This window comes from Nomascus leucogenys, chromosome X (genome assembly GCF_006542625.1).
Source record: "Nomascus leucogenys isolate Asia chromosome X, Asia_NLE_v1, whole genome shotgun sequence".
Lineage (NCBI taxonomy): Eukaryota > Metazoa > Chordata > Mammalia > Primates > Hylobatidae > Nomascus > Nomascus leucogenys.
The window spans coordinates 121,777,327-121,800,596 of record NC_044406.1 but is presented as its reverse complement, the minus strand read 5'-3'; the positions used below and the strand labels follow the sequence as shown (position 1 = coordinate 121,800,596).

The 23,270-nt window shown below is 45.0% G+C and overlaps 2 protein-coding genes across 5 annotated transcripts in view; one reads left to right on the top strand and one right to left on the bottom strand.

Annotated features, from left to right (window-relative positions):
* Positions 1-1,476, top strand: part of MAP7D3 (MAP7 domain containing 3) — a 33,505-nt gene extending 32,029 nt beyond the window's left edge. The window contains exons 18-20 of the mRNA XM_030807311.1: positions 55-133; positions 223-320; positions 1,226-1,476. Coding sequence (XP_030663171.1) covers positions 55-133; positions 223-288 — 145 coding nt within the window. The 3' untranslated portion in view covers positions 289-320; positions 1,226-1,476. The remainder of the gene's footprint in view (positions 1-54; positions 134-222; positions 321-1,225) is intronic.
* Positions 1,477-8,318: 6,842 nt separating this feature from the next.
* The window catches only part of FHL1 (four and a half LIM domains 1), a 64,894-nt gene continuing 49,942 nt past the window's right edge, over positions 8,319-23,270 (bottom strand). For 2 of the 4 annotated variants that reach the window (XM_030807308.1, XM_030807309.1), the window contains exons 3-8: positions 13,096-13,277; positions 12,495-12,669; positions 11,724-11,893; positions 11,042-11,228; positions 10,233-10,432; positions 8,319-9,801 (exon numbers count right to left, since the gene is read on the bottom strand). In XM_030807308.1, the coding sequence (XP_030663168.1) occupies positions 9,718-9,801; positions 10,233-10,432; positions 11,042-11,228; positions 11,724-11,893; positions 12,495-12,669; positions 13,096-13,251 (972 nt within the window). In that variant the 5' untranslated portion in view covers positions 13,252-13,277 and the 3' untranslated portion in view covers positions 8,319-9,717. The remainder of the gene's footprint in view (positions 9,802-10,232; positions 10,433-11,041; positions 11,229-11,723; positions 11,894-12,494; positions 12,670-13,095; positions 13,278-23,270) is intronic. The other 2 variants (XM_003272559.3, XM_030807310.1) reach the window with 1 other exon arrangement.

The following is a 23,270-nucleotide window of genomic DNA, read 5'->3' as shown; positions in this document are numbered from 1 at the left end:
CCAGAGCCTTGGTTTGGGAATAATTGGAATTCTAACCAAACTGTCTCTTTCCAGACCATCTTCCAAAAGAATGACCAGTCATACAACGAAAACCAGAAAGGCAGATGAAACCAACACCACCAGCAGATCCTCTGTTAGTGTGAATTATGAGGAGCAGCGTATCTGTGACAAGATCATTGTAAGTCACACAGAACTATCTTTGTCACATTTTTCTCCTGACAGGCACAAACAAACTCTGAAGGATTCCATGACATCTCGCCAAAGTCCCCAGACACCTTTAGACGATAAGAGAAGAAGCAAACCTGTTTCTCCTCATTTGGGTAAGTCTTCATCTCATGTACCTTTTTCTTGAAAGGCAATTGACCCTGAACCCCCCTCCCCTCCTTCTAGCTGCTCTAGGGCAGTCTTTGCACCATATAGCTTTGGAAGAGAAGGAGAAGACAGTTGTGGGTCTGCAGGAATGATATGAGAGTCTTCCATTAAGTTGGTTTTGAGAGAGTAGAGAGTAGATGACTTGATTCTAATTTTTATGTCCCACATTTCATGCCAGATATAAAAAATAAGTTCTGGCCAGGTGCAGTGGCTTACGCCTGTAATCCCAGCACTTCGGGAGGCCAAGGCAGGCAGATCACTTGAGGTCAGGAGTTTGAGACCAGCCTGGCCAACATGGTGAAACCCCGTCTCTACTAAAAATACAAAAATTAGCCGGGTGTGGTAATGCATGCCTGTAATCCCGGCTACTTTGGAGGCTGAGGCAGGAGAATCACTTGAACTCAGGAGGCGGAGGTTGCAGTGAGCGGAGATCATGCGACTGCACTCTAGCCTGGGTGACAGAACAAGACTCTGTCTCAAAAAAAAAAATGTTCTTTTCAAGCTTGTATCTCAGATTCCTCTGAGCTCCTGATCTGCTGGTTGCTTGGCAAGCACACAGACAGTTGCTTAGGGCAGAAGATTAGGGAGGTCTTTGGAATAAGCCTCAACCTGTTTCCAAAACCAGAAGCCTCTTGTTTTTCTTTCCTTGAGAAGTTCTCTTTGAAATTGAGAAGCACCTTGGGCCTGGTTGGGGACTGGGGAAGTGGAGGACATTTATAGGACCAATGTGTCAGCAACTCCAGAGGGGCTGCTGAGAGTCCTGGGCATGTGCCCTGAAGGGAGGCCAGGGACAAGTTGCTGTGAGACTAGCATCTTCTCTACTAATCTTTCTTTTATTTTTCCCTCTGGTCAGATATGTAAACCTTACTTAGCCTGGGAGATAAATACATCTTCCACTCTGGATAACTCAACTCCTGGGCCCATCAGTCCTCAAATTTTTCTGCTTCTGACTTGAACCTGGTAAAGGAAGTGACACTGAAAAATTGAAAGAAACTGTCAAAAGGCCACCTTGATGTATATCTCAGATGTTAAAATCATCTTGTTCTCTTGTGTCTAAGCAAGAGTTCTAAGTAAAGAGTGGTTTTTGTTTTCTTTGGAAAATCATCATTGTCTCTCATTCTTGTGTTGTCCCACCAATGTGTTTGCTGGAGTGAGTGCATCAAGGATGCTTTCCTGAAACTGTAACTGTGGAGTTTCTAGAAGAATCTGATTGCAGAACTAATTCTCTTTCAGTATATATTTGAAATCTTAAAGTAATGCTTTTTCTTTTTCCTTTTTTTTTTTTTTGAGACGGAGTCTTGCCCTGTCGCCCAGGCTGCAGTGCAGTGGCGCAATCTCAGCTCACTGCAACCTCCGCCTCCTCATCTCAAGCAATTCTCCTGTCTCAGCCTCCCCAGTAGATGGGATTACAGGCGTGTGCCACCACACCGGGCTAATTTTTTCTATTTTAGTAGAGATGGAGTTTTACCATGTTCACCAGGCTGGTCTCGAAATCCTGGTCTCAAGTGATCTACCCGTCTTGGCCTCCCAAAGTGTTGGGATTACAGGTGTGAGCCACTGCACCCAGCCAAGTAATGCTTTTTCCATGTACCAGTGACAATTTTGACAGCTAAAAACTCACAGTTGATCTTGTAGAGAACATAATAGATTATGCAAGAGCCACAGGATCGTTCACAAGAGCTGTCAGATTGTTTCTAATATAAAAACACCAAAGGTTGCAAAATCCAATAAATTGTATTTTACCATGATATATGTATATTTTTAACTCCACCCATCTGTGCCAGTGAGTACACAGGCACTAATAGCCTCAAATGCCGGGAGTCCTGTAAAGCCCCATCTTGGAACAGTCAGCACCTTTCATGCTCTTGTCAGTGTTTCCTTTTGAAGGACATATTGGTGTTTATCTACAGAAACATATATTATTTTTATTGTGTACATAAAGGAGTACATGGCTGTTGTCCCATGGGGTATGTTTAATTCCTCTAAATGTTTATAAAGTACTTTTCTGCCTATACTCTCTAGTTCTGTCGTTGAGTATACACTCAGGCTTGAGATACAACCAAAATTTGCTTGCCTTTCTCTAGCCACTGGCTGCCAGTGAGTTCGCATGATGGGCACACAGAAGTGCACACAGATGTACATACACATATGTATGCATACACAGTGTATGATTCCATAAAATTCAAGTGCAGATTAATTCTCCTAATGAGTTTTCAGTGTTGAATCGTAAATAGTCTGAAGCAGGCCAGTGTTCCTTTTGGCTGCCAGTCTTGGATTAGTAAAAGGAGGTAATTCTTTCAGATTCCCTGGTTCTTTGCCACTCAGAGTATTGTACTTTTGATATAGAATAGAGAAAGTTAACTTTGGTTTAAAAACTATTTTTATATACTAGCTCTTTCATGTATAAAACAGAGACAATCATCCTAACAAAAGAGTTTCTGTTATTTTTCTGCACAAATGTCTTGTGTTGAAACACTGTTACAGTTCCATATAAATGTGTGCTATATAAAATAAACTTTGCAGATAAAACAAGGGTTTTTTCATTATAATACTAAAAATAGTGTACTGGTGGTGGTATAAAGACAACAATTATTGTTGGCCGAGCTATGAACACAGGCAGCCAGCAAATTCAATGAACAGGGATCAAATCCCCTGATTTTCCTCTTCATCCAGTTGGTGATTTGGCAGAGTTCCACTTCTAGAGTAGAAAGATGTGAGTTTTTTTGTTTGTTTGTTTGTTTTAGAGACAAGGTCTCACTCTGTGGCCAAGGCTGGAGTACAGTGGCACGATCATAGCTCACTGCAGCCTCAAACTCTGAGGTTCATGCAGTCCTCCCACCTTAGCCTCCTGAGTAGCTGGGACCACAGTCATGGCACTATACCTGGCTTTTTTTTCTCTCTCTTCTTCTTTCTTCTTCTTCTTCTTCTTTCTTCTTCTTCTTCTTCTTTTTTTTTTTAAGAGACAGAGTCTTGCTATGTTGCCCAGGCTGGTCTTGAACTCCTGGCCTCAAGTGATCTTCCTGCCTTAGCCTCCAAAAGTGCTGGGATTACAGGCATGAGCCACCACACCCAGCCTAGATGTGAGTTTTGAAGCTCTGGTTGTCTTCCTGCAACTATTTCAGTGCTTGTTACTCTTCCCTGTGATGGTTCTGTTGTATAAGTTGAGGCTTATTACTACCGTATCTTTTGATTTAAAAAAATATATATATTTTGTTGTTTCTTTCTTGCCCTGTTTTATGGTGCTGATCTTGCTTTTTTTATCCTAATAAAAATCATATAACATAAAGTAACCATTTTAAAGTGTATATTCACAAGGCTGTGCAGCTATCCCCACTATCTAGTTCTGGAACATTTTCATCACCCTGAAAAGAAAATCTGTGTCCTTTAAGCGGTCACTCCCCTTTCCCTCCTCCCTTCGCCCCTTTAATTCTCACATTCAGTGCTCACCTTGGATGAGGAAAACCCTCTTGCTTTGAAAAGTCTGGGCGTGCATGCTCAGGCAGTTAATTGTGCTCTTTTATACTCATCTCTTAATGACATCACTGTTACTGTGAGTGGCAAAACAAATGTTCTGATCTGCCTGTGAGTGTTTAGTTTCCAATCTTAAGTCATGCTTTATTCCAGCAGTCCCCAACCTTTTTGGCACCAGGAACTGGTTTTGTGGAAGACAATTTTTCCATGAACCTTCGGTGGGGATGGTGTGGTGGTTTTAGGATGACTCAAGTGCATTACATTTATTGTGCACTTTATTTCTATTATTCCATTGTAATATATAATGAAGGAATTATACAACTCACCATAATGTAGAATCAGTGGGAGCCCTGAGCTTGTTTTCCTGCAACTGGGGGTGATGGGAGACAGTGACAGACCATCAGACATTAGAATCTCATGAGAAGCACACAACCTAGATCCCTCACGTGCATGGTTCACAATAGGGTTCTCACTTCTATGAGAATCTAATGCCACCACTGCTCTGACAGGAGGCCGAGCTCAGGCGGCAATGCAAGTGATGGGGAGCCACAGTAAATACAGATGGGAAGATTTGCTCTCCTGCCACTCACCTCCTGCTCTGCGACCCAGTTCCTAACAGGTCACAGACCAGCACCAGTCCGTGGCCCAAGGGTTGGGGACCTCTGCTTTGCTAGGTTTTGTTTTTGATAAGGCAAGGTCCTTGTTTATCCCAAGTCTTTGGGGTCTGGTGCTTATGAGAATGGTAGTAGCCATTCCCCACTGAACATGCTAGAGCATTCTATATACTTTTAAATCAGCACAAACTAGACACATCCCATTCTTGTCAAACATATCACCTCCCTGTGTCTCATCTGAGCTGGAAACTCTTCACTGACAAGTCTGGCGCCAGGTCCTGTTGATCCATCCATTGAAACTGTCTACCAGGATGTTCCTGTTTACAAGGCCAAGGTGATGGACATTGACCTAGCTTTCCCCTCATGCATTGCTGCCTCGCATTTCCCTTCCTGGTATCCTCTACCCGAAGGGACAGACCCCTGGCCTCTACCAGCAGATTCTGCAGATCAGCACATTTTCTACGCCTGTGTCATTGTGGACACTGCATGTGGAATGAAGTTTTTTAACAGCTCCAATCCCTAAAAACCACAAGAATGCAGTGTGAAATACCATAAAGAATGCCAGAAAGGCCCCTGAAGACCTGAACCCAGCCGAGAGGGCTGCTATCTCACGTGTGACACTGTGCACGTTGTTGCTCTTCTCTGATCCCTGTTCCTTGTCTGTCAAATGAGGGGGCTGTGCTACAATCTCTGCAACCTTTTCAGTTTTGAGACTCCACTGTTCTCAAACACCTCTAACTCCTTGGAGCCAGAGCCAGAGGGATCAGGAGGCATAAAACAGCAGCGACGGCCAAGGAGCCAGAGCGTGGAGGTGGACTGTGCATGACATTTTATCATGTCAGGGGGCAATTCCCTGTCATTTTCAGTGACCCCACCCCTCCAGTGCCTGGCCGGCCTGTTTGGTCGAAACAGGGCCCACAACAGCCTCCTTGCCTTTGGTCTCCTTACCAGTCCAGTTACAGTGTTTCCAGATGGGTCCTAGGCACCCATCTAATTCTGATTTCCCCAACTGTGTTGTAATCATTGCAGTTAGGTTTACATGTGCAATATGCCAGGTACTTAATAGGCATTTTCTTTTTGTTTGTTTGTTTGTTTGAGACGGAGTCTCGCTCTGTTGCCCAGGCTGGAATGCAGTGGCGTGATCTCGACTCACCGCAACCTCCGCCTCCCAGGTTTAAGTGATGCATCTGCCTCAGCCTCCTGAGTAGCTGGGACTACAGGCACACACCACAACACTTGGCTAATTTGTGTATTTTTAGTAGAGACAGGGTTTCACCATGTTGGCCAGGCTGGTCTCGAACTCCTGACCTCAGGTGATCTGCCCGCCTCAGCCTCCCAAAGTGCTGGGATTGCAGACGTGAGCCACCGCGCCCAGCCAGGCATTTTCAATGCTCACAACAACTCTATGAGGTGTGGGTATTCATTTATGCCTATGAGGACACTGAAATTTGTGGAGAGCAGCATTTGTTCCAGTCACACAGCTGGAAAGAGGCAGAGCTGATATTCAAACCCAAGTTTGTCCCTCAAGCCAACACCCCACACTGCTTTGGGAGTGGACATAGTGTCTTGAGGCTTGCAGGGTAAGGTCACAGACACCAGAGCAGTGTCTTTGGTGCTGGGAATGAAATGTTTGTTGGCATTTAGTGTGTTTACTGGGTGCCAGTCCCCTCACTAAGCACTTGTATTATGTCTCCCACATGGGATTCTGCAAAGTAGAAATTTTAGGTCTCACAGGTGAAGGATCAAGCTCAGAGAGGGTAACTTGCCCAGTCTCATGACTACGAAGTGGCAGAGCAGCCAGGATTTGAACCCTGGTAGCCTGGTGCCAGAGCCCACCTCGTTAACCACAAGCAGAGAGGTTCTTGATATTCTGATCCCATTAATTATGAGGGAGAAAATGTTTCTCTGCTGACAAATTGTTAAGTGGAAATTTACCCTCATTTCTCCTGAGCCTTAGGGGTGTCACTCTTAAAATCGCGTATTCAACAAACAAATGCCTTCTAAGTACTGAGCACTGTGCATGATGGTTTTATTGTGATGTGTCTATTTTTTACGACAATTTAGTGTCATGAGTGATATGCTAGAGGTGTGTCTAGGGTGTGGCTTGTCACTTATTAGTTGTGTGACCTTAGGCAAGCTTCTTAACCTGTTTTCTCATCTGGTAAACGGGAGCGATGGTGCGTGTCGGCTCTGATGCGTGTAGGTGCTTCACAAGATGCTGAAGTGTGAAGGGCAGGCAGGCATCACGAAGCAAGCAATAGAAGCCGACTCCGGATAGACCTCAGTCTCCCGGGTGAGAAAGGTGGTGGAGGCGGTCTTGGGACTTTGGGCCAAGTGACAGAGTAGTGGGACGGAATTTTAGGCCAGGGTGCTTTTCCTCAGCAGAGCTCGAGCCATCCACTCAGGTTTTGCAGGCCAAGCAGGCTAGAAGGGCAAAGGGATAACAGGAGTGAGGAGGGAAACGAGTGAAGTGCAAACCATAGAATCTAGGGCAGATGCGGAGGGGCATTAGGGTGGGAAGGGGCTGAGAAGGAGGGTGGACCGAGGACTGGAGAGCAAGGAACTGCCGCAGTGAGAAAGAGTTCCGGAATGGGAAAGAGCACATGGGTAGGAAGGAGAGCATGCGTCTGGATGCTGAAGGCCCAGGGCTCAGCCAAAGTGGATCGAGAGCATAAGCCGGGGCCAAAGCCCTTAGTGAAGGCAGGTGGGGCCCCCTCTCCATCCCAGGCCTGTCTTCTCTCCCCTCTCCCCGTGGGGCTCCTTTCCTTGCTGTAGCCTCAGGAACCCAGCCCACTCCCTTGGGAGCAGTGAGGGCAGCCACTCCTCATCCCCTGACCCAGCCTCATTGTCCCTGGGGCTCCACATGACTAGACAGACTTCATTGGTTTCAAGGTTTTCATGGCTAATTTCTGTAAGGAAACACACACAAGGGGATGTGCCACATTCCTAAAAGTGCTCATGGTTTCTTGCTGACAGGTTCAGTTCCCTTCTCAGAAGGCAAACGTTAGCACCAAAGGGCTTCTGCCCTTTGCTTTTATCACCCTCAGCATGGGACCCAGTTAAGACTAACACCCTCTCCTCCCACCCAGTTCTGCTTGTAGTTTGACGAGGGGTCCTTATGGTCTGAAGCCTCTTCCACCAGGAGAGTGCAGCAGACACCTGTCGCATGGGGCCTCTTGTGCTGTGCCATAAGGGCCACATGGGTGTGGGCAGGTTGGATGACCCAAGAACACGAGCCTCAGAGGTGAACAAGACACTGGTGTGTGGTGCTAGTCTAGAAGCAGCAGCAACTGGGGAGCCTCAATGCCAGGCCAACCCCCTGCCTCTGCCCACAGCATCCCTGCATGTTCCCCCTAACTGAAGTGCATGGGCCCAAATGGGCAGCTTCCTTAGTGAGCCACATCCATAAGAAGGAGCGAGGGTGTCATTCAGCTGGCAGGCGGAGGCAGCTGCAGTTGAGATGGTCACGTTCAACCTGGACCTCAGGCTCCAGAGGGCACAAGGGGAAAGGCACAGCGAGGAAGCACCCAACAAACAGGGACCAAGATGGCTTCTCAGTGCCATGCTTCATCGGGGATTCCCTCCCTAATCCCCTGGCCAAATCAAACCAGTTCATCCTTTTCTTTTTCAGGGATGTGAAAATCTGGGAAATACTATTTTAGGTCAGGGTGGTTTCTGTTTGTTTTTAATTATTTATTTGTCAATCAAGTGTGGTTTTTACAGGTTTGTTTATAATTCCTACGTTCTGTGCACCTGCACTAAACTGAGTATATCCTGGAAGAATAAGTCATTTAGGTTTCTGGATTAGGAGTATCACCTTATAGCGATTCCACCAGGCAGAATGAAAAGACAGGAGGCAGGTTATTCATATGCTGCTTTATTTCTGTAAGGATACACTGAAACGTTAGATGATAATAGCTAATGACAGAATGTAGAAATGAGGCATCAGCTTCTCTAACCACTCCTACAAGAATGTTAGTATGTATTGTCATTACATGTTTACTTTTGATATTGTCTCATTATACTATGTCATATAATAATGTAGAATACAGTAAGTAGGTGATCCTGCATTTCAGGTAAGCGGTAGGTGGAAATCCAGATTTCCTCTTGAGGAAAAGTCCTAGGAATCACAAGAGAAGGGACTTTGCAGTCCTCATTAACACATGGACAAAGAGCAGACAACTACTACGTTACAAGGGATTCAACTAGTCACTGTTGTGAAATGTCATATCCATGTTGATGACAGCCCTGGCGCCTGCTCAACTCCCCCTCTAGAGTTTTGCGGTTACTTCTGTAGGATGAATTTCAACACTGCAGGAACATCTGAGGGGGCTAAAATATTTTCATGCAAGTTTCCAAACCCATAAACTATTTTGCTATCAATTAAAACAAAAATATTAATTAAAAACAATAAAAAGGACAGCAGGGTTAGTTTTGTTAAGCTTCCAGAAGTATTCGTTGTGACGATGTTCCTCTGAAACAGGCTCGTTTTCTCAGGTCTGTCTACACTTCCCAAATCACCTGCATGTTCCATGCTTTAAAGTAGGAACGCTCAGAAAACATGCCACACGGGGAAACCAAACGTTAGTATGGGGAAAGGTCAGTTTGGAATTACAGCTAAGTTCAAATGTTAATTTTCTGGAAATTCGTGTTAGTTATTTGAAAGCACAAAAGAACAGAAGGAAGGGCAGAGTTCTGATGAGGAAGTTAAACCATGCATGTCAGTAAGTTCTTTTCCTGCTCACAGAAGAGGGTGAGCAGTGAGTTGGAGCAGCCGCTGCAACTCTTGCATGTCGTGTGTCAACACGGTGGGTCCCAGCTGAGGCATGAGAGGCATCTCAGTGGGGGTTTTATCTCCTATGCTTCTTGCTTACATCACTAAGTGGCTAAATGATTAGCACTTTTCTGCTCTATGAGAAACATGCAGAAGAGTCAATCTACCTAAGTTTTTGTTTTTAAATTGCAGCCGGACAGAAATTCACTTTGCTGCAGGGTTGCTTTTTGCTAAATGCTAATATGATCACTGTGTGCCCTTATTTGAGTAATACTGTAAAATGGGAGAAAAGACGGAAGGAGAACTTTAAAGAGGGGAAGGACCACTCTTCCCCTATTGATGGTATAGGGCAGAAAGTAAGGACACAAAGAACGAGATTCAAATGCCATTTTACAGGACAGGAGCCCCTGTCAGTTTACAGCTTTTTGGCACAGTCGGGGCAATACACTTGCTCCTGGTGGAAAACAAAGCGCTTGTTGGCCAGATTCACGGAGCATTTTTTGCAGTGGAAGCAGTAGTCGTGCCAGGATTGTCCTTCATAGGCCACCACACTGGAGCCTTTACCAAACCCTGGGGAAGAAAAAAAAAAAAGAAAGAAAAGAAAAGAAGAGAAACAGCTGAATGAATACAGGTGAGGAAGCCACGATTCAGAGAGATAAAATGACGACCTGCCCCACTCACAGACCAACAAGCACGCAAGAGCCAGGTCTGCCTGGCTCCCAGACCCCCTCCTCCACTCCATCGTGCACAGTCCCCCACGCCGCCATTGTCCCCCATGCCGCCGCAACCCTGCTGTGGCTCTCAAGGACCTGAGAAGATGCCGGAGCCCGGCCAAGGGCTTCCCTGATGTAAAGACCCCACGTTCCCATGCCACCGTGCTATTGCCCTGTGACGCGCACCGACCTCCCAGCATAACCAGTTTCTTTGATTTAGGTCAGGGCCATGACATCAAAGTGGCCACCAGGAGGCAAACTTGGGCTGTTCGTGGGGTGTGCACTTACCGGGCCTCGAGGAGCTGCTAAGCTTCGATTTTTTCTATAAAGAACCACCACCCACGAGGGACAAGTCCTCTCTCCACCCGGATGCCTGCCCCGGAGGTTGGCGCTGGGAAACAGGGTGAGAGGCAAGCGTTTCCCGTGGCACACTGGGGGCTTCCTAGCTTTAGAGACTGGGTGGCTCACTCTTGACACAGTCCTTTTCCCTGAGGATGGCAAAAGTCTTCTCAAATGTACATTTCAAGGCTCCCCGGGAAGATGGGAAAATTGGAGGCAAGGGAAAGGGCCCAGGGCACGTGGATCGCGGCCGCGAGATGAGGAATGAAGTGATTAGCTTTGCTGATCGCAAAAACAAATAAACAGCAAACCGAAAAAAAAAAGAAACCCTGCCAACAGGCATCTCTGAACTAGCCTTCAGCTATGGGGTATTACAATCCCAGGTTATCACTCTTCGGCCTCCCTTCCCTCTTCCCCTTCCCCACCCTCCCCCACCCCCCTTCTTTCTACCCTCCTCCCACCCCTCCCCCCAGAATCCCCCTGCAAAGTGGCAGTGCCTGCTGGTGTTGGCTGGCAGGTCTCAGGCTTGTGAACTCTCGGCATTGTTAGTCAACAGTCAGGAAGTGTTCTGTATTGCAAAGGCTAACCTGGCCTGGGTACGAATCCAAACTCTTGGGGGGCCTTTGGGACCACAATAGCAGGGGGAGAAGGGCATTCTCTGGGGGCCTTTGTGGATGAAACCGACGACAGGAAAATGAGAGATGGTTACCATGCGCAAAACCTAGCCTGGCAGACTTAGCAAGGACTCTTTAGCCTACCAGTGATGGGGTTCTTGCATCCAGCACACTTCTTGGCCACAAAGTTCTTGTAGCAATCCACGCAGTAATACTGGTCCTCCACAGCGGTGAAACGCTGCCCAGCCAGCTTCTTAGAGCAGGTAACACACACAAAGCAATCGGCATGCCAGGGCTGATCCTGGTAAGTGATTCCTCCAGATGTGATGGCCTAGACCAGGGAGTGTAGCACCGGATTCAGATTCAACAACCATTTTGTTGAATGCCTACTGCGTGCCAGGCACTGTGCTGGGCGTTTTGGTATATACAATATCTCATTTAATCTCCACAACAGCCATGGGAGGCAGGGGCTATTATTATCCCCACTTTACAGATGAAGACACCAAGGCTCGGAGAAGGTGAGCCCCTATGTGAGGTTACACAGCCCCTAAGTGGTGGAGGCAGGCCTCTAGAGCCAGGGCTGCCCAGCTCAGCATGCCATATGGGCCACCTGCACCACCGGGCTGAGGATGCGTGCCGACAGCCTGACTTGGCTGCGGCACTGCTTCCTAATCCATGATCTCCTCATCTGTAAAACGGGAATAATAATTCCTACGTCACAGGGCTGTCGTGAGGATGGAATGGGATAGTGTGTGTGCAAGTGCTCTGCAAACTGTCAAACACTTCTAGAAACAACGGTCAATGCAGAACTCCCTTGAAATCATACCTTGTTGCACTTCACGCAATGCTTGGCAAACTTGGTCTCATGGCAAGTCACGCAGTAGAAGTCCTCCCCTTTAGGGAAGAAGCTTCCAGTCCCGATGACTTGCTTGCAGTTACTACAGGTGAAGCAGTCTTTGTGCCAGACGGTCCCCTTGTACTCCACGTTTTGATCTCCTGCAGGGGGAAGCAATTGGATAGCCCCACTGACAGGCTCTGCAGGGGGCTGCATCCACTCAGCTCCCCTCCCCAGGCCCTCCAGAGGTGAGGGGATGCAGGCCCTGCAGTTACTGGCCTCACACCTCCACCTAACCTACCTGTGTTCTACTTGTGCTTGTGCCAACCCAGGATTTCTGTCATGGGCGGGGACCCCAGCATTATTATTTTAGGATCCGGTGCCTGAATCCCCCACTCCCCCACCTCTACACCCTGCGTGCACTTAGACATTAAATCAGGGACTGCTTGGCCCAGAATGACACCCTGAGGAAGAAGCATGCTTTCATCACTTACTACGCCCAAATGAGAAAGCGCTACATACTGTTTACTTCATTCTCTTGCCACAGGCTGTTCTCGCCAGTGTTCTTTAGTCTCCGAGTGTGTGCGTGTGTGCGAGCATATATGTGTACGCATATATACGTGTATGTATATGTGTACATATATATGCTAAGATCTCAAAGCAGCTCAGAGCAACGTTAGCCCCACCGTGATAAGCAAGCCCACATCACGTCTGCCCTCAGGGCCTCCTCCCTGGGAACCCGGGGTGGGAAGGAGGCAGTACCTGCCACAATGGCCTTGAAGCACCCCTTGCACTTGGGCGAGTCCTCCCGAGTGGTGCACTTGTTGCACAGGATCTTGTTGTCCTTGGCCACAAAGGTCTCATTGGCCAAGGGGTGAAGGCACTTGGCACAGCGGAAGCAGGTGTCGTGCCAGAAGCGGTTCTTATAGTGCACCTCCTGGAACCAAGCAGACAGGGTGGGCCACCATGAGGGGTGCTGGGGGTGGCGGCAGGAGCCCTCCCATAAGGCTGATTTCCCTGGGACTGACCACTGAGATGACACAGTCCCTTACACCTGGGACTGCCCCACAGTGACTGTTCTTATAGGAGGGATGCTGAGGTGAGGATAAAAATCTCACAATTCTTGAAATATTTAGAATGCAATCAAAAGAGCTGGCAAGGGCCTTGGCGCCCATCCAGTCAAGCCCCACATTAAACAGCTCGGGCCACTGTGGCCTGGGGAGTGGAGGAGGCTTCCTTGAGGCCTCAAGGTGGCTGCAGTGATGCTGGGAAATCCTAACAGCCAGTTGCTGCTGCCATGGTTGTGGGCAAAGGACACTCCAAAACCCAGCCCTTCCCATTGGCACATGGGGATGCCCATTACCTTGGAGTCCGCACCAATGGGCTTGCGGCATTCCACACAGGTGTTGGCGCAGAACTTGTCAAAGCACTTCAGGCAGCAGTGGTGGCCATCCTTTTGCACATACTTCTTCCCCTGCAAGGGATCCCTGCAGTAGTGGCAGTCAAACTTCTCCGCCATGGTGCCCACCTTGTAGCTGGAGGGACCTGCGGGGGCAAGCAGACAGGACAAATGACCACTGGAAATGCCCCAGCACCCTGAGCAGTGGCTCCCAGAGGCACCTGCGCAATGCTGCCTTGGAGTCCACGGGGTCTGAGGACCAGGACCCAGCTTCCCCTTCAGCCCAGCTGACCACCAGGCACCAAGACAACAGATACTTCATTATGATTCCAGGAACAAAAGCACTCCACGGGGCCAGATGGCCGATGGCTAGTGATTCCCTGGGGAGATGGTAGAAGCCCCTGCTCAGATACACCAACTGTGCTGATTCACAAAAGACGCGGAGTGGGGCAAGTGGATCAGAGCCCGTGTTGGCCGAGTCACCAGATAGGGGACAGGATGCTGGGAGGTGTGGCTGAGCAGTGCTATTGTGCTATTGAGCAGTGACCCGATGGAGTGGAGGGGTGTGATGGGGCAGGCAGGCAAGAAGCAGTTGTTTTATACAAAGGAAGAGTGTAGGGCAGAGGCTCAAAGGGGTGCAGGAAAGCAGGGGCCCCGCCTGCAGGCAGCAGCTAATCTAAGCCCACCACGTTGTCATCAAGAAGCCTCTCTGCCCGCTTTCAGCTCTTCCTCTGTCACTTTTTAGGGAGGGTAGTATCCTCTGGAGGCCTCCCGTTCCTCCTATCTATAAAACTCTATTCATCAGAATAGAAACTGACTGCTCATTCTGTACCACACCAGGCACCTAAGCAATCCTTGTTAATTTGTTTAAAATGTTTAAATTTACTTGCAATTTAGCAGAAAAGTGTTAAATCCCTGAAGAGATCCTAGAGAGTTTTGTCCAAGAGAGTTTACTGCCTTTTGAGGCCAGAGCAATATAGCAAGAGAGGACTTATATAAACGGCCTTGTCAATTGGCATAGGCAAGTCTGGCAACCTTGAATTATCTGTCATAGTGACGGGTGGCTTTGTGACCAAAATGAAACCCTCCCTTGAGTCAAGCAAGTGAGAATCAATATGCTCGCAGAAGTGTAACCAGTATTACCATTGGGGATATTTGCTGTCTTAAAAATCATAATCTTAAAATAGAGTCTGGAAAAAATTATTCCAAGAATCCCTTCCACTCCCTCCGCATGAACAACCCCTCTTCCCTCCCTGGTCCCCTCCCCGGCTGTGGCCCTAGACAACAGGCCTGCAATCCCAAGCATTACTAAGGCACTCTGCGGCTCCCTTTGCCAAGGCATTTCCTATAGAATCCTGCCACCCAAAAGGTACCAAATATGAGTTTCTATTAGCTTTCAACTTCTTTAAACATATGCTAATTTGTTCCTCTCCCCCGAAAAAGAAATTTACACGGGTAAATAGATAGCAATTATTTCATTTGCGCAGGAAATACAAGAATTGAGACTATTTTCTAAAACTATCCACAAACATGGTTATTGTGCTAGCAAACATCCAGTGTAATTTAGAGAGAAAGAATGAGAGAAAATAAATGAGCAGTTGCCTGGTACTCACCGCAGCTCTTCCACTAACTGAAAGCCCCAAAGTCTCACTTTGGGTTCCATTCCCAGGTTTTTTTTTATACAAACACATGTCCAAGTTATTTGGATCTTGTTGCCATGAGCAACCAAACAGCAGAGAGTGAGCTAAGGAAACCACACCCTGTGTTTCAGAAGCCGCCTGGGCAAAGGCTGTTGAACTCTCACTCAAAACCAAGCCTCCAAACAAAGGAAATCAGGCCACTGGATGAGCCACAGGGCCTTCTGCCTCCTGCTGACACACAGACCCCCCTCATCTCTAAGGAGCTGGCAGATGAAGCAGATGAATGACATTCTTGTGCAAGGACAGTTGCTTAGGACAGTTGTGTCGCCATTAAGAGACTTAGCAAGACCAGAGAATAGTTCTAACTTGAACTTTTCTCTAAAAAGCAAACTGGGATGTTCCTTTATATAATGGGTTAGAAACAAAAACTAGAGACGCGATGGACACAGGGCCTATCTCCTTGAACTATGTACTGTTTGGGTAAGGCAGCTTTTAAACTGCTTTTAGCCTCTGTGTCTATAGAGAAAAGTACCTGTCCCAGTGACAGCTTATGGAAAATCACTCTCCTTAATCCATTCTTGTTGGTCTTTCCAGTGTCACATAGAAGCCTTGTCTTAGCTTTGCCATACTGATAATGTGCCCTCAATAAAGACTCGCTTTCTTGTTAAGGGCTGAGTTGAGAAACCAAATAAATCTCCAGTAACAGCAAGTGGCAAGAAATAAATTATCAGTTGCTCCTAAATGCCATTTGGCAGGAAAACAGAATTTGTAAGATTACACAGCACTGGCTTCCTGCATGGCTAGTAACCATTGCTGGTTTAGCCTTTCAGAGACTATCTTCTGGACCATATTTGAAAATCCCTCATTCTCTCTTACCAAGGTCTCTATTTAGTATATAACTTTGAACCTACTCGTTTTAGTATCACTTGCTTTTGATACCTTTATAAGCAGAAATTGATTCCAAATATTTCTACGTTAAAGTACTATATAAAGTTCCACTTAAGGTGAGTCAACCCTCTTAGTATTTAAGTCCTAGCTTTATGGTAAGAAATACAGGTTAACTAGTGTCATACCAAAGAAAAAACACTAGAAAACACAATGAATGCCATTTAGAAGTAGAGGTTTTGAAGAGAAGGAAAATTGCATTATGGTTCAAAGTACCTGAGAGATCTTAACTGCCATGTTCTTCACGCTTTAAAACCACACACTTTCAGTACTTTTATATTACCAGTGCAAAGTTCTTCATTGCTTAGTCTCATAGTTCTAGAACATGACTTGCTCAGAGTTCTAAGCATCCAGATGATAAAATAATCCACAGCTCACCAGTGAAGATAGAAGTAACAAAGGGTGTTGAAAATGTCAGAAAATGAAGTGACTGGCCACTGTATCATTCCTGTAGTAGATGGTCTTAAACCAAGCAAAAGGAAAATTAAATCAATCAACCCCAAGTTAATAGTACCCATAAGAAGAGTTTCATCTCTTGGTATTTTTGAATCCTAGCTTTAGGTAAGATTTTTTCACTCTGTAGTTTGAAAACTCTAGGGTCACCTTACACCTTAGATTCCCCACCACTGTATACTTAAGCCTACAGTCTGTATCCAGATGGAGAATCATTTCAAAGGGCATATTCTTTTAGAACACATTTCTACAATTCACTTGAGTCCTTTTAATGTGTGTGGAAACAATTAGTCAAGATAAAATAGACACTTCTAGGAATGTTGGATTTGTTGCGTAATAAGTAAACAGGCTAGAAATACTTAAAGTATGTTAACAATGTCTATGTCAAATTCATGAACTTTCGTACTTGTTTTGCAATAAATCAAATTAAGTGGAACTCTGGGCAACCTGAATTAGCTTACGTCACATACTTCTAAATTTATGATTATTTGTTACAAGACGATTTCAAACCCTCATGCACACAGTGTGCTCAGGATGAAGTTGGAGGAGATACTGATCACATCACAATTTTGTATAAAATATGAATGATGTGCTGATGTGCACAAGACCAAAACAACTCTAAAAAGCCAGCTTATAAATGACAATGCTGAGACACATGCAAAGATCCTGAGTGTGGACTCCCTGAGAGTCTGAGCTACTGTCAAGCTTTGACTTCATGAGGACAGAAAACCTTGCTCTTTCTTTCTTTCTTTTTATTTTAGAAGGAGTCTCGCTCTGTCACCAGGCTGGAGTGCAGTGGCGCAATCTTGGATCACTGTAACCTCTGCCTCCTGGGTTCAAGTGATTCTCCTGCCTCAGCCTCCCAAGTAGCTAGAACTACAGGCATGTAACACCACACCCAGCTAATTTTTGTATTTTTAGTAGAGACAGGGTGTCACCATTTTGGCCAGGACGGTATCGATCTCCTGACCTCATGATCCAACTGCCTTGGCCTCCCAAAGCGCGTTTTACAGGCGTGAGCCACCGCACCTGAGATTACAGGGGTTACAGGCATGAACCACCGCACCCAGCCCAGCTTGCACTTTCTTTTGTGTGAAATGAGAGAATAGGGAAAAATGAAGATAGCATTTTACCTCTTTGTTGTTGTTGAGACAGGGTCTCGCTCTGTCACCCAGGCTGAAGTGCAGTGGTGCTATCCTGGCTCACTGCAACCTCCACCTCCCAGGTTCAAGCAATTCTCCTACCTTAGCCTCCTGAGTAGCTAGGACTATAGGTGAATGCCACCACGCCTGGCTAATTTTTGTATTTTTAGTAGAGACGGGGTTTCACCATGTCGGGCAGGCTGGTCTTGAACTCCTGACCTCAAGTGATCTGCCCACCTTGGCCTCCCAACTTGTTGGGATTGCAGGCGTGAGCCACCATGCCCAGCCAGCATTTCACCTCTTCTTCTGGGCTCTCTTTAACCTTACAGAATTACATGTACTCAGGCATTTATTTCTTAGGGAATAATTTTTTATCCCCTTAGCTATTTCTAAGTACATGAAATGTGAAGGCCTTTAATCTTCCAGAACTTCTAGATATGTTTGCCTTGACCTATTGCTGTTATCTGGGAATGGGAGTGTCAGCCATCATTGAATGAAACATTTGCTATACATCATCACAATGCTTCTTCCCTTACCACTTGTCTTTGTGGAGGGCATGTTTGCCCTCGGGCAGCTCTTTGACTAATTTTAATGTCTCGGTGTAGCCCTCATCTGTACGTAGTAGGGATGCTAGAGTAGGTATTAGACATGAGCAGGGCAAGAGAGGGCCCCCCACCCAACCAGAAATGTCAGGCGGCCATCAGGTGAAGGTCAGATGGTTGTTAAACTATCTCTCGCTAAAATAATAATTGGTTGCAACTGGCACCAGGGAAACATGGTCCCTAATAGACAGAAACACCTGAAACTGATGATCAGCCACGTCCCCATGAGATCTCAGGAGGTGGGTGAGTGGGCTCAAGCATGTGCACTAAGAGGCAAAATGGCGGCGTTTAACTGGTATAAGACCTACCTCTGGGAATGCTCTACTGCTATGGGAAAAATCGCTTAAGGTAAGCATGCACACAACTTCAGTAAACACCACGCATGCGGTGCTTCCCAAGTGCTGGCAGGCCACTGGGCATGCGGACAGCCCACCCCAAGGGAAGAATCAGGAGAGAAGTAATATAACACCCGAATCATGCCAACATATAAAAGCCCAGGTCAAAGGTCAAACCATGCACTTGAATCTCTCAAGTAGCCTGCTTGGTCATCTTCCAAGTGTACTTTACTTTCATTCCTGCTCTGAAACTTTATTTATTTTTTTTTTGAGACGGGGTCTCACTTTGTCACCCAGGCTGCAGTGCAATGGTGCAATCTCTGTTCACTGTAACTTCCGCCTCCCAGGTTCAAGCAATTCTCCTGTCTCAGCCTCCCAAGTAGCTGGGATTACATGCGTGCACCACCACGCCTGGCTAATTTTTGTATTTTTAGTAGAGACAGCGTTTCACCATGTTGACCAGGCTGGTCTCCAACTCCTGACCTCAAGTGATCCACCCGCCTCAGCCTCCCAAAGTGCCGGCATTACAGGCATGAGCCACCGTGCCCGGCCTCCTGCCCTAAAAGTTTTTAATAAACGTTCACTCCTGCTCTAAAAGTTGCCTTGGCTTCTCCCTCTGCCTTGTTCTTCCTTGAGGAGGCAAGAACTGAGGTTGCTACAGACCCACAGATTCCCCGCTGCTAACATACTTTGGTGCCGAGTGACTTGGATACATTCCCTAGTGCTAACAAGTGGGGTTTCTCTATCACAAAAAGTTCTGCTCATACACTAGGGGCCCCAGTACCTAATCCAGGACTTTGTATACAGGAATCGCTCAGCATATGCCTGTTGATTGACAGATGGAGATACGTTACCACAACTAAGTTTCTAAAACTTTGGTATGTGGATAGTCACTGAAAGTGGCTTCTGATCCAATTATCTGAGCCTCTATTTTGTCCATACCAACCCTATTTCAGGACCACACTGATTTCCTTTCTGTAAGGACTTCTTTCTTGGGCCTATTCTCCTCTGCTTTCATGGACTTATGAACCTAATGCAATATGACATACTATTTCCTGATTTTAAAAATCATCTTATATGACGTGTAAGGTGCTGAAGTCTAACCTACACCTTAGGGTCACATAAATGTCCTCCAATTTTCTAAGACAGAAAGCATCATTATTAAATAATTTAATTAAAAAATTAAATTAAAAAGTTTTACAAGCTTAGAATACAGTTAGAAATGTGGCTGGGTGATAAAATTTTAGACATTTATTCCAAAAGGGTAGCCTGACTTCTACGCCTGCTTCAAAAGACACATCAATTTCACTTAATAAACAAGCTTCCTTTTTCAGAAAATTCTTGAACTACATCCAACATGCTAAGAGGTGCCTAAATAAACCTCAGTATCTTAATTAAAAGTTTTGGCTTTCAGTTTAATCATGTACACATACAAGTAATATAACATTACAACATTTGTTTTTTTCTTTTTTCTTTTTTACTATAAACCTCTCATTAAAGAAGATTCGATTTGTGTTTAATAAATCTTGCTTGTGTTTTTACATGTATTTTCTTATGTATTTCTTCCTATTGTTCATTTTCTCCCTCATGCCTGAGTTGCTCAAACTATGAATATTTAAGGAGAATGTGAATATCATGAGTAGGTAGCATTTTTCTATGTGCTTTACATGAAGGGTGTAATGTACAGTGTAAACAATGAACAACAACCCAAATGGAAAAACATCAGGTTATTTCAGATCTGTTCATCACTAAATCCAACCTACCAGTACATTAGTGACTCCATATATAAACACTAGCTTCTAAAGAAAGGGTATAATGCTTTCCTCAGAACATTCAACAAATGGAGCAAAGCCTTAGCCGATGAATAGGACACTTGTGTAGTAGACATGCTAATGCACCTGGAGGTGTCGTCAGACATTTGGGAATAAATACCTAAGTAGCTGCAATGAGACGGAGCTCATGAGTCACGGCTGAAAAGTAGTCTTTCATACAATTTCATAGAAAAATCAGAAAGTGTTTTTTCCCTTCAAAACAGAACGTGTACAGAATGATTCAATGTTATTAGCAACTTCACTGGTATGCTGCATTTAGAAAAAAAACAAATCTTTTTTAGGCCACTGATGTATATAACTAATGCCATTTTAGATTATATCAGGTGTTAGGAGGGTTCGATATAGATTATTAAAAGAAAAATTATGTGCCACTGAACTTCCTGCAGTCCAGATTCGATTCTAGTACCATTTTGTCTGTATATGAAGTTTTTTCATAATGTTGCACAGATTACGTGCAACACAGCCCCTCTCTTTCATATGGGAAAAAAGGCATTTCTGACCCGGCAGCAAAAGAGCATGTGTTTTTAGTTTCTCCAGCTGTGGTGAAGTAGTAGGCAGTCATTTGGTGGTCATCAAAAGTACAAAATGTTCAGTTTCACCCTCACTCAAATCTTCTGAATTTTAAGAAGCCAATCCAGTTGGATTACTTTCCTCTCATCCTACCCTCTCATTTTCCATCCCTGCCCTGAGAAAAGACTGGCAGGCTTGTGCAGCCCACTGAGCAGTGGATGGTGATGGGAATCGATGGCTGTGTAATACGGCAAGTGACCTGATCCCCCTCCACACCCCAATCCTGGTTTTCGACTTGAAAGGCCAAAGACTAAAGAAATTGAATCTACATAATTTTGCAGACTGAAAGTCTTCAATGTCAAGAGTATACATTTTTTTTTTGTCCTTGAAATGTCCTCTCAGTATATGGATAGTCACTAAAAACGGATTTGGATCCAAGTATCCTAGCTTCTGTTTTGCCCATACTGGGCCCATTTCAGGGCAACACTGATTTTCTATGAGGACTTCTCTCTCTCATGGACTGATTCTTCTCTGCTTTCATGAACCTATTAACCTAATGCAATACAAAATGCAATTTCCTGAATTCAAAAATCATCTAAAAGGTATAAATAATTGGTCTCATTTAGCCACAGTTATTATAGCCTCCAGACTTACATACACAAGAACGACATAAGAATTTGGTGTAATTTAAAATCCAAGGTTGGGTATGCTATAAACTTTGTCACTATTTAAACTTTTAAACTTTCTGTCACTATTCAGTCACTTCATTAGTAAACAAAATGAGAGTTATTCTACCAGGTAACATGCATTTAAGGTTCATCACAACTAGCACAGCTGACTAGTTTGCCTACACCCAGAGAATGTGTATCTTGGCTGATAACCACAATCTCAAGCATTTGGTACCATGTTTGTGAAACAGCTCCTGAGGGTTGGAAAAAAAAAAAAAAAGACAACTTTTGAACACTTGGGAACAGGGAAGACATTACATATTAATTCATTAAGGTAGGGCATTCCATTGCAGCATATTTAAAACCCCAAGAAGAGAAATTTCCTAAAGTATTTCCATTGTTTAAATATTGACAGGCAATGAGTTTTAAAAAATGATTTTTCAAAAAAAAAAAAAACATAGATAATGACGTCCCTTGATCTGATCTGAAAGCTGGGAGACTATCTGACTTTACCAGCCCCCAGAAAGGGAACCGTTACTTAGGCAGAGGGCCACAGGGCCACAGCCACCCTCCTGGCTTCAAATAACTGGGCTTTTGGCCCCTCAGCCCCTAGTTCATAGATTTCTTGTCGATGGCCAAAGGGCTTCCTTAATTGTAAGGTTACAAAATCAGAAGAAAATGCTCATGGCCCAAGGAGTCCAAAATGTGCCCCTTTTTCTGCTAAAAACAATTAATAACATACTTATCATATCAAAAGGAACATAGCTGTTACTTCGGGAAGATTTAAAACATTGTCAGCAAAAGGGAAGATGTGCTAGGTCATTATGGACTTTCTTAGTTACAACTGTTCCTCCTTCCAGCTCCATATTTGATTTACCTTCTCCAAACACCTTGGATGTAAAGCACTGTCAAGATGGAGAATTGTATCTTATAAAAAAGAAAGCCAAAAATTCCTAACCAGAAAAACCTTTCCTCACACAATCTCTTATAGTTTCATGAGACGTCCTGAAAAAGGTAAAAATATAGTAGTAACATGTTTATGTAATTCTTTTTAAAATAAATCACTCAAACTGTTCATTGTACTTGAACAATATTTTGTCTTTGAAATAGCATGAAAGGCAAAGGCAAAACAGAGACAAGCTATAATTTATTTACTATTCAGACAAGACTATAATCATTTCATCAAAAACCATCTTTTAGCCAAATGACAGATTCACTGCCCTAACAAAACTGTGCTCAATATAAGATAAAGAGCATGAAGTTTTTACCTGAGTGTCTATGGGAAGCCATGGCTCAGAGACCAAGTTCAGGAGCAGCACCTAGACCAGTCTTCCCTCAACCCCAGCTGATAAGGCTGTGGCTCATTTGTGAACATACATTTAAGGGGAAGCAGCTAACACAAAAATAACCCGAGAGCAGATGTCCCACCCCTCCCCAGAGATCACAACCTTAATCCCACTAGAAAATTCTTAACCATTTTAGGTGATCCAAGGGAGAAGAATAGGACCCAGTAAAAATACCAAACACTACATATAAATACCTGCGGGGCTACTCAGCATCCAAATTAGCTCCAGAGCCAGAGAGGCCACATAGAAAGTCATCCCTGTACCGGAATAAAATTTGGACTCGGCTCTGGCATAGCTTAACGCTGAGCCAACCTTATTAATCCACTTTATATGCCTCAAGAGCTTGCATTTGGCCCTGTAAATAATACATTTTTGTGCTGTTAATGATAAAAGTAACTCTAAGAGACAGACTTATGTTACCAGTGTAACTCAAGGAGATTAGACACTATGAATATAGAGATTAAGGGGATTATAGATGTTGTCACTCTATGTCCTCCTTAGTATGTTCCAGAGATCAGCAGATTACTGTACAGGAAAGGAGAGTGATCCTAATCTCCCCAGCTCCTTAACGGCAGACAGCACAGAACAAGATGGGGAGACTATGCCTATCCCCACCACAGACACAATGAAGAATTTTGTCTCACAAACTCAACCTCTTGTTTTTCA